This window comes from Mixophyes fleayi, chromosome 12, assembly GCF_038048845.1.
Source record: "Mixophyes fleayi isolate aMixFle1 chromosome 12, aMixFle1.hap1, whole genome shotgun sequence".
Taxonomy (NCBI): domain Eukaryota; kingdom Metazoa; phylum Chordata; class Amphibia; order Anura; family Limnodynastidae; genus Mixophyes; species Mixophyes fleayi.
The window spans coordinates 59,281,986-59,294,034 of record NC_134413.1 but is presented as its reverse complement, the minus strand read 5'-3'; the positions used below and the strand labels follow the sequence as shown (position 1 = coordinate 59,294,034).

The window sequence follows — 12,049 nt, the reverse complement described above, 5'->3', positions numbered from 1 at the left end:
ATGGCTTAAGCCTGATTTCACACACAAATATATTTTTTGTTTTATCTGGAAGTAAGAAATTATTATTATTTTTTTTTTTTTTAGCAGTACTCTGGTTCAGGGTTATGTATTCAGGTGAATGTTGTGTAGGTTTTGTAATGCATTAAAAATTGTGTTTAACATTCTCTTCTAATGCTTTATATAGTACCAACATATCCCCCAACTGTGCAGAGAATGTTTATTCATTCCTAAACATAACAATTTTCACCGCACCAAGCTAAACCCCTTATATGTTGAGGAGATCTATTTGTCTCATAAAGTGGGGAGGTGCTCCTACACATTACCAATATACGTATTGAAAAAAGGAAAAGAGGAAAGGGGGGGATGGGAAAATGTGTATATAGGGCACTCTTTTTTGGTTCAATATATATAGTAGATTTCTGTTAAGAGTAATATCTTTATTATAATAAACAGATGATACATTAGCGAAATAATTAAAAACACTCAGTGAATGAACATGATGACCAAATGTACTAGGTGAAACACTGTTAAAAAGTAGTAAAAAAGACTACTGTGCTGTCTCACTGTGTTCTATCAATAATATTGAGTAATGAGCTGTACCAATATCACATAGATGATATAGTGATTTTGGGATGTTGGGCTTAGGGTTTTTAGACTCTAGAGCACCTTAATAACCAAAATATGAATAGATGGTGTGTCAGGTATCCGGATATATAGTGATACCTAACCCTAGTCTCCACCATTGCTTAATCTATTAGAACTTCAGAAATTCTTGTTATACCTATACTACTATTTAGTAGCAGAGGGGTGAGGTTATGTACCTATGCACTATCAGATCTACTGTATTCACAATATATTAAATCGGTGCAGTACTGAATTCCACCTCTAGGAGCGATAACATGGGACTATGTTCCTAGGAGAGGAGATATGTATAGGAGTCCGAATGAGATACTAAGTATCCTGAAATAAACCATAATATGATAGAAAGTTTTGGACACACTATTAAGATAATCTATTATACCTATACACCCAATATCACTATATCATCTATGTGATATTGGTACAGCTCATTACTCAATATTATTGATAGAACACAGTGAGACAGCACAGTAGTCTTTTTTTACTACTTCTTAAGTGTTTCACCTAGTACATTTGGTCATCATGTTCATTCACTGAGTGTTTTTAATTATTTCGCTAATGTATCATCTGTTTATTATAATAAAGATATTACTCTTAACAGAAATCTACTATATATATTGAACCAAAAAAGAGTGCCCAATATACACATTTTCCCATCCCCCCCTTTTCCTCTTTTCCTTTTTTCAATACGTATAATGTTTATTCATTCCCATAAGACCATTCCATAGTGGTGCTTACAGTCTAATTTCCCTAGGGCACAAAAACATGTGCACACACAGGTTTAGGCAAATTTATTTATGTTTTGGTATTTTGCTAGTTAATTCTTACTAACCTGATCATTTAGAAAACAAAGACATGCCACCGCACCAGGTGATCACTGTTCCAATTAGTTAACTTCCTTGGGAGAACAATTCTGTCCCCACTAATGTCTGTATCGGATGATGCTCCCACACATAAATATACATTTTGTCAAGAAGAAAGAAAAAAAGCAAAAGAAAATTGTGCTTATTGGGGCACTGAGCAATCTGAGTATGGTAAAATCAAAAATCTTTATTGATGCATTTAAAAGTATATTTCTCCCTAATACTAATCTAGCCTCCATAAAAGTGAATAGTTGAATTGCTTCTGATAAAAGGAAGACTCCTCAAATAAGAATTCATTACTATCGAGTTACGTTTCACTAAATGTATAAAGATTATGATCAGTGTATGAATGTGACTCCATAATTGGTTAGTAAAACTGGCTATATCGAGCTAACATTGGAGGGATTGGACATATATTTTTAGCTATGAGTATGATCCTATAATAATCAATTAGTATATTATTGTCCTGCCCATTGTGGTAATAGAATCGCTAACAAGGAAGCTATTGTAATAGAGAAGTTGGATAATTTGTTATCTTATAGTAAGGAGGCAAATCATGATAAGGATAATTGCAACAATAACCAAGACAGACAATTTGTTGTTATCCTTATTACAATAAGGGAGTCGCCTTTATTTGAGTAGTTTATGAACATTATTTACAAGTTGACTGTCATGGAACTTAATATAAGAATTCACTGATATATATCAAGTAGCGAGGCTTAGCAAATTTTGCTACTTTAATTCACCACTGCACTTTAATCGCTATTTTTTGTTTTTAAAATATTTTGCTAATCTTATTGGTAGGGAGAAATATACTTTTAAATGTATCAATAAAGATTTTTGATTTTGCCATAATCAGATTGCTGAGTGCCCCAATAAGCACAATTTTCTTTTTCTTTTTCTCTTCTTGACATAACCTGATCATTTGTTACATATTAGTTTGTTTTATAGTTGCAACATAATTTGCTGCACAGAATAGAAGGGAAAAAAGCCAGACATTTATAATAGTACACAATTGGAAAGCAGAGGAAAAAAAAGTTCTGGCTCATGGTTTGTGCTCCTTGATGACCGCAATGTGCTTACTGCCTCTTCAAATGATTATTAATCCAATTATAAAACTGTTGCAAAACCAGCATAGAGGAATAAAAAAAGCAGAGGAATGAATGGGTGGCATTTGGTAGACAACCTGTAGTTTGCTGGCGCCATTGGTGGGATGTGGACAACCAGTCCATAAAGGTTCACATAAAATGTATTTCTTGTCTTTTTTGATTATTGGCTCCATACCCATCAGTGAACTTCTTTCTGTAATACATTATACCACAGGTAATTATTACTTGCGTTTACACATTTTTACAATGGCCTTTGAACAGGTTTCATACCGTAAACACAATCAGCACTGTATACTTATTATTGGAAATAATTTTTTGTCAGGTTGCATGTGTTTGCCATACAGGAGACTAAACACACACAAACTGCATAAGTGGGTGGTTTCATGTTGTTTTTTTATGTAATTATGTGACCTTTACATTCATTCCTATTTGTCTGTTAAAGGTGAAGCGAATGACAAAGATGTTCAAGTTGTGGAATTGCCAATTGTTGACAGCCTCCATCCAAGGCCTCCTTACCTACCACTTGGAGTTCCAGAAGACCTTGCAGATCGATTAATGCGTTTACATGGTGATCCAGCTGTTTGGTGGGTCTCCCAATTTGTAAAATATTTGATCAGGCCTCAATCTTGGCTGGAAAAAGAGATAGAGGAAGCCACCAAAAAACTGGGTTTTAAACATCCAGTTATTGGGTAAGTATATTAAGAAAAGCTCAACTGCTTATGACGGGGAAAAATTGCATTCACTCGCATAAAGCTTCTCTTTCAAATTCTCCTTTGCGTGGATAGACATTAGGGTACTTGCATATATTTCTAGCTACGTCTGAAAAAAGTTCCTATCGCTAAGCAAAATGCCATGTATACAAGCCCTAACTGTTGAACCACTGCCAAGCGACAGTTTTTTTTTCTAGGTGAGCCTTACTGTTTTTTGGGAACACCCTGTGCTTCTTTTTTGACTGTATTGTCTTTTTGTGCGCTATTTGTGCTTGTGTGCCTATGTTTCTGCCCTTTACTGAGCAAGGTGGCTGCAAGTATAAGTTAACGCACTGGCTAATAGGAAGGAAAACCCTCCAGTGTGCCTTGTTTTGAGTAGATGTTACAATAAATAAGATTTCATTTTTTGGAGTGAGATTAATAAAAAGAGATAAAGGGATGGGGAGGGTGTATGTTATAGTCATTACTTGTTTTGCTGAAGGACACACAGCTATTTGCACTTCACAGTAACACTTTCATTGTGCCCCAGGTTTTAACTAGTGGAGATTAGCTTTGTTCTACACATTTAATGGGATTCATTAAGCAGTAAAGCCAATTTCTAGTAACACTTTGCCCAATCTACATTAGAAAAAGAAAAAACTTCCAACTCCCAAAATGCCACATTTAATAAATGTAGTCTTGGTCGCTTACACTAAAGATTATTTTAACTGTGGCTAAACCAAGCAGTGTTTTAATAAACAAACTGATACATGTAATATAAGTGGTGGTTCACGGAGGTTTACACTTTTGCGTCATTTTGTCTCCTCCCTACAAACATTTGGGCCAATCTAGTATATGGAGGCATCTCCTGCGACTCAAAAGTAAGCAAGATACGGAGTGCACAGTGTGGACCATTCAGCTGCTGCGGTGCAAAACCAAAGTAATTTTCAGTGTTCTTCGTGAATGAAGTCTAAAATGTGTGATTATATAATATCATGCACAATGATGAATCAAGGAGTTCCTGTTGCAGCCAATAAAATTGTGTCAAAGTTAGAATTACCTTTGTTACATGCAGAAAGCCCCAAACAAATTTATAGCCACTCAAATGGATTCACCTATTATGAAATTCCTATTAGGCACACATACTCTTCTAATAGCATACACTGTATTGTTTCTAGCCTCACAAATCTAGCCCTATGCGTACTATATTATTCCTGTATATTTTTATTTTAATATTTAGAGTCCACGTTAGGAGAACAGATAAAGTGGGAACAGAGGCCGCTTTCCATCCAATTGAAGAATATATGGTGCATGTTGAAGAACATTTTCAGTTGCTTGCTCGCAGGATGCAAGTAGACAAGAAACGTATTTACTTAGCAACAGATGATCCATCATTGCTGCAAGAGGCAAAATCCAAGTAAGTTTTATTATATCTGGGCAAGTGGCTAGTCTTTAAACTTAAAGGGTAGTAGAAAAAAACATCAACTTATATTGTGTGAATTATTATATCTTTAGAAGACAAACATGTATGTAACATTGAGTGAATGCTAGAAAATTTGTGAATATTGAATATTGCTATTAGTGTTAGTCATTTGTCATTCAGTCTAATTGCACAGTTAAACGTGATTTAGTAAAAATATATTGAATTCTTTCAACAGAGTTTATGTAAAAAAAAAATAAAGAAATGGACAATTTCATGAAAAGACTCCAAATATTGCCAACATTGTAACATGTTACCCATGTCTCTGTATCACGATACAGGGTCCCGATGTGTCCACCACCCCATCATCCCCCTCCATATCAGAGCATGCAACCTAACAGAGTGACTGCGTTTTCACACGCACAACAGCATTTTGTTTGGGACAGAGAAGAAAATGGTGCAGGGGGGTAGATTAGAGGGGCAGGGGAGAAGATGAGATATGTACAGTCATGGCCAAAAGTTTTGAGAACAACACAATTATTGGTTTTCATAAAGTTTGCTGCTTCAGTGTTTTTAGACCTTTTAGTCAGATGTTGCTATGGTAAACTGAATAAGTGTCAATGGCTTTTATTGACAATACCATTAAGTTTATGCAAAGAATCAATATTTGCAGTGTTGACTCTTCTTTTAAAAAACCTCTGCAATTCGCCCTGGCATGCTGTCAATCAACTTCTGGGCCATATGCTGACTGATGACCGCCAATTCTTGCCTAATCAATGCCTGGAGTTTGTCAGAATTTGTGGGGTTTTTTTTGTCCACCCGCCTCTTGAGGATTGACCACAAGTTCTCAATGGGATTAAGGTCTGGGGAGTTTCCTGGCCATGGACGCAAAATTTCGATGTTTTGATCCCGGGCCACTTAGTTATCTCTTTTGCTTTATGGCAAGGTGCTCCATCGTGCTGGAAAAGGCATTGTTCGTCACTAAACTGTTCTTGGATGGTTGGGAGAAGTTGCTCTTCTAGGATATTTTGGTACCATTCTTTATTCATGGCTATGTTCTTAGGCATCATCATCAACAACATTTATTTATATAGCGCCAGCAAATTCCGTAGCGCTTTACAATTGGGAACAGACATTGATAAGACAATACTGGGTAATACATACAGAGAGAGAGGTAAGAGAACCCTGCTCAAAAGCTTACAATCTATAGGACAATGGGAGTTAGAAACACAAGGGCATGTGCTACATCATATTTCACAATGGACCAGCTAGACTGCAAAGGTAAAAGTACCACTCCCTTGGCTGAGAAGCAACCCCACACATGAATGGTCTCAGGATGCTTTACTGTTGGTGTTACACAGGACAGATGGTAGCGCTCACCTTTCCTTCTCCGGACAAGCGTTTTTCCAGATGCCCCAAACAATCTGAAAGGGGAATCATCAGAGAAAATTATTTTACCCCAGTCCTCAGCAGTCCAGTCCCTGTACCTTTAGCAGAATATCAGTCTGTCCCTGATATTTGTCTGGAGAGAAGTGGCTTCTTTGCTGGCCTTCTTGACACCAGGCCATCCTCCAAAAGTCTTCGCCTCACTGTGCGTGCAGATGCACTCACACCTGCCTGCTGACATTCCGGAGCAAGCTCTTCACTGGTGGTGCCCCGATCCCGCAGCTGAATAAACTTTAGGAGACCGTCCTGACGCTTGCTGGCCGTTCTTGGGCATCCTGAAGCCTTTTTCACAACTAATGAACCTCTCTCCTTGAAGTTCTTGATGATCCGATAAATGGTTGTTTCAGGTGCAATCTTACTAGCAGCAATATCCTTGCCTGTGAAGCCCTTTTTGTGCAAAGCAATGATGACTGCACTTGTTTCCTTGCAGATGACCATGGTTAACAGAGGAAGAACAATGATTTCAAGCACCACCCTCCTTTTAAAGCTTCCACTCTGTAATTCTAACTCAATCAGCATGACAGAGTGATCTCCAGCCCTGTATTGGTCAATACTCTCACCTGTGTTAACGAGAGAATTACTGACCTGATGTCAGCTGTTCCTTTTGTGGCAGGGCTGAAATGCAGTAGAAATGTTGTTTTTGGGATAAAGTTCATTGTCATGGCAAAGAGGGACTTTGAAATTAATTGCAGTTGATCTGATCACTCTTCATGACATATGGAGTATATGCAAATTGCCATCATAAAAATTGAGGCAGCAGACTTTGTGAAAAATAACGGCATACTTGGAAAATCTACACAATGCCTACATTGGAGCTAGAGGACCTTCTATTTCAGACTCGGAAATAGTAATGGGTCAGAGAGGGGACAAATGTCTAAAATGCAAATTGAGACTATCAAATTCCATTCACTTATACTTTGCTTATCACTACTTACAATTTTCCACTTCGACCATAGATGTGTATTTATGATATTGTGACAGGATGGACCGCCTATGCCACCCTGCCTGTTGTCGCTGGGAACTGGCTGGGCTTTCTTTGCCACCGTTCCCTTTAGTTATCCCAAATGCGCCCTCTAACCGCAGTAGGAGGGGCTTACAAATGCAGCCAACTCTGGACTCCTTATTGGCATCCAGATCCGGGTTCTTTCTGGGTAACTGTCATTGCTAGGGTACCCCCTTGCTGGTACACCTGGGCTGGTACCCCTGACCTCTTACTATGGATCAGAATTGCTGTGGATGGGTCCCCCTATCACACTGCCCAGAGCTGCTGGGTAGTGGGCAGAGCGATGGTGCAGGAAAGCTGGGTCCAAACCTCAGACAGCCGGGAACAGATTAGATTTTGGGTCTAATCTGTAGGTCACACCATTTTCAGCCTGGAGAAGTTCTCGAACAGGTCTTTGAAGCAAGTGATGTTTATTTGCTTTCACACTGATTGAAGGAACCAGTGATCAGGTCAGATGGAACAAGAATGACACATTCAGTACCAACCAGTGCTGTTTTACACAGTTTTGGACACAGCCTCACAGGGTAAGCCAGCCCCCTGAGCTCTGAGTTATTTTTAGCATCATGATGCATTATAATTACACAAACATGGATTTACATGCAATGCAAAGCTAACAATATTTACACTTATCTGTGATATCCTAAAACTCCCTTTGATTTCCTGCATCCTGTTGTAGATACAGAGGAAATCTAACAGCAAGTCTAATTAAATCTTCCTGTGTCTTCAGGTGTGTTGGACACTCACATATCAAAAGATCTAACTAACATGAGACTAACATGGGGCCTTTCTTCAGACAGTTGCAGAAAACACATTTCCTCCACTCTATAGCTAACTTGATAATTTGCAAACAAAAGTTACAAAACCCCAAACAAGTCATTGCCCTACCAAAATACACAAAGTTACTCAACAAATGCTTATTGCATCAGAAATGAATGCAATTCCTCACACAATATAATAAAATCAGTACATTGCAATGATATAAATAAGCGCCCAGTCAGAGTATATACTCTATTTCGATAGGCATGTGTTTTTAATAATTAGTTTGAATAGGCAGAAGTCATTGTTAATGATGGATTGAAGACCATCATTAACGACCTTATTCATGTTACTGTAAATAAATGTTAAATCTTTAGTATTCTAAATCAACGTGAAGTTCTTAATGTGAGCAGGTGAAAATCCTGTAATAATTATATGGGTACTCGCCTGATAGACATTACAATTGGTTTCCTGGTTGGTTACAAATATGCAGTCCACAAGTGGCTCTAGATATATTACAGTATAATTATTATAGAATTGCTCTTTTTAGTTGTTGACTAGATCTATTCTATGTATTGCAAGTCATTGATACATAAAATCCAAATGTGTCACTCACCGGACTGTGAGTGCCATTTCTCCTGTGTTCAGGAACCGTGGCCGTCCGCCATCCTGAGGGTCTGCGCATGTGCAGCCCTTATGAAACCTTCAGTACCTGTTGCTTTTAATTGATTGGATGATCAGGCAACCCTCCCTATTTAAACCACCTGTGATCATTACCTAGTTGCCTGATCTTGGAGTCTCATTCCCCATGAGCCTCTGAAGGTGTTCCTGTGTTTCCTCGTGTATTCAGCTCCAGCTGATTCCTGTCTACTACGATTGTGGTTTCCAGACCACTTCAACTCTCCTGTGTTTATCGTGTCTGCACTCAGCTGATTCCTATCTGCTATTGCTGCCGGATTCCAGTTCGCCTCAACTCTCCTGTGTTCAGCGTGCCTGCTCTCCGCTGCCTCCGTTACTCCTGCCGGTTTCCAGACCGTCTCAACTCTCCTGTGTTCATCGTGTCAGCTCAGCTGATTCCTATCTGCTACTGCTGCCGGATTCCAGACCGTCTCTACTCTCCTGTGTTCAGCGTGTCTCCCCTCCACTGCCTTCGCTACTACTGCCGGATTCCAGACCGCCTCTACTCTCCCGTGTTCATAATGTTTCCAGTTTCACTTACTACTGCTTCCTGAGTATTGCTCCGTTGATTACCGGTTACCTTCCGTGCGCTGCACCTGATTATCGCTTCCATCCTCCAGTGGTCTCTCCTCCTGCCGGCGTTCAGCCGTTCAGGTATCCCTGCACGTCTCCTTGACAGCCTGCTCTCCTGGACCGCAGTACGCATACTTTCCATTGACTTTGCTATTGTATTGCATATCCGTCTGGACTGTGTTGTGTTCATCTCCGGAGTCTTCTTTCTACTGAAGCTATTGTTACTATTGACTTTGTTTTCTATTACCTGGATCGCTATAGTGACTTTGTATACTTCAAGCAGCGCTTGTCAGTTATTATTGTATTGTGGATATCATCGTGGGATCAAGTTCCGTGTGCCCCGTGTATCCTCTGCATTACATTCATCTCCTCGTGCCCCTCCTCACATATATATAGCAGTGGTACAACTTGCTGACGCAGACCACTGACTCCTGTTTCCCATTGGCACCAGTTTCAAGTATCCTCTCACATAAGCAGTGGTACAACTTGCTGTACGCAGACCACTGACTTCCCCGTTACCTACTTGCACCTGGAATCCATTCCTTCACTATAGACAGTGGTACAACTTGCTATACGCAGACCACTGACTTTCACTATCTTCTCTCTACTCCTGGACATTCCTCCTCACTATAGCAGTGGTACAACTTGCTGTACGCAGACCATTGACTCTCCTCACGTTTACTTGTCCATCTGGTTCCTCGTGTACATATCTCTAGTCATTACCAGTTGCTGCTAGTCATAGACTTTCCTTGAGCATTCTCTCACCATTTGCTGATTCTCCTGTTCCGTTGTCACCCTGCTACCAGAGGACCATAGTACCAGCTATATTACTCTGGTAAGAATCATCTGGTGATATCCTGGGCAAAGACTCCTAGTGCCCGTGACAAAATGGTTATACAGGATCTCGTAATCTGTTCTCAAGTTCTTAGTATGAACTCTCCCAATACACTCTCAATATGACATTTTGTGTAGTATGTGTGTATACAGAGATGCAAATATGCAGAGAAAATACAAATCTTGCCTATATGTTTAATTAAATATTTTGGTAATTATACCCCATTAACAAACAGTTTGTTTTGTTCCTTAATTTCATCAAATACTTTATATAAACACCATTCTTCTGATTAAGAATATGTTGGTTTCTTGGCTTTTATTGCTAATACACAGACCCTGCTTCGAGCTTGAATGGTTTGTTGATATTCAGGAGTGGTCTCATGGTGAACAAAAAGCAACATTGCAGTAAAGTGCCAGGCACATTCTGTCATCTTTTAACCAAAAACATGACCTGTCTATGACAGGTATTCACCCAGTGCAGCTTAAATAAGTACTATGTCCTATCACTTTGGATGAAAACATTCCGCTTTGTTGATATACAAGGCTAGCTTGTATGCAAGTACTATGTTCTGATCAGCATTTATAATCAATAACTGTTTGGAGGGAAGTTGGACTGATTTTTTAATTCCAAGAGGTAACCGGAAGAGTACTCGATATTTTGCACAAAATTCACAACATTTAAGTACCTTTTAACAGTGCTGTTCAACTTCTTGCCTTTGTGAATGACAGTATTTAACCCGCCCACTTTTTACAACTCTGCCAACTTAATATGTTATTTGTGCTTTTAAACGTCAACTTTTTTCGAAAAGGTCATCATTTTACATAGACCAAATCATCTGAAAATACTGGAAAAATAATTTCCAAAAACTTGAGTGTTGATCGAATACACAGAGTAGTTGTATTATTTTTGTATGCAATGATTCTTTGTTCCTTTTTAATTGTCCTTTTTTATGCAGATACCCACAATATGAATTTATTAGTGACAATTCCATATCCTGGTCAGCTGGTTTGCATAATCGGTACACTGAAAATTCTTTGCGAGGAGTTATTCTCGATATTCACTTCTTATCACAGGCGGACTTTCTTGTATGCACGTTTTCTTCTCAGGTGAGTTCGGTAGCTGTTAATTTTGCTAATGAAAAAATGCAATTATAACTGTTATGATATGATACTTGCTAGAAATGCGTCTCAATAACAGTTCCTCTTTCTCTACAGGAGTATGTTTCGCCCCTCATATAACCGAGCCACATCAGTTACAAACTTATCTTCACTGACCACTCCTGTTTTTCATTAAAAAAAATTGCTATCTTTGTCTGTTATTAATAATTACTTTTTACAGCTCAGCAGTTAAGTCTTTCTTTTCTGACTGTTTTTAGTTGCCAATTTGATCTTTATCACACACAGGCACACAGTAAGGAAGGTGGACACTGTAGATTTTTTATTTCTTTAGCTCTGTGCTGTACTTAGTCTGCAGTTGTATTTCACAACTCGAAATAAGATTAATGCTGATTATTTTTGCATTTTCTAAAAGTCAATTTCAGTATGGCAGGTCATTTTGATCTAGTGTCTCTTAATTTAGTTACATGTTACTTTAAAATTATATTGATGGCATTCTCAGGCTCCTCTATGTAGTAAATTTCATTGAATAGCCATTTTTCATAATGCTATTGACATCGCCCTTCAATAAATCTGCTCTGTATTTTCAGGGCTTTTTGAGACGAGTAACATTTTTTTTTTAATATTCTAATTATTTAAAAAGTCTTAAACATTTTGACTAATAATTAATTGCAATATAAAGTAAGCTGGTATACATGTGATAATTTAACCCCTTAGCCATGGGAATAACTTAAAGAAAAAAAGTTTACTTTGTGCTACCAAAAAAAAATTTAAAAACAAAAAATATTATTTATCCTACACCCCTATGGAACTTCCAAATGCAGCTGTATTGGGGATAGTATCAGTCTCCCCTAAAATATGTAAAAGAAAAAAGATAAACAGCGCAAGGAGGATGATCCACATGGTGATTACTTACCAAGGAA

The 12,049-nt window shown here is 38.4% G+C and overlaps 1 protein-coding gene across 4 annotated transcripts in view; it reads left to right on the top strand.

The window, feature by feature from the left end:
• The window catches only part of FUT8 (fucosyltransferase 8), a 230,499-nt gene that overhangs the window by 203,837 nt on the left and 14,613 nt on the right, over positions 1–12,049 (top strand). For all 4 annotated transcript variants that reach the window (XM_075192545.1, XM_075192547.1, XM_075192546.1 and 1 more), the window contains 3 exons: positions 3,054–3,300; positions 4,541–4,717; positions 10,967–11,117. In XM_075192545.1, coding sequence (XP_075048646.1) covers positions 3,054–3,300; positions 4,541–4,717; positions 10,967–11,117 — 575 coding nt within the window. The remainder of the gene's footprint in view (positions 1–3,053; positions 3,301–4,540; positions 4,718–10,966; positions 11,118–12,049) is intronic.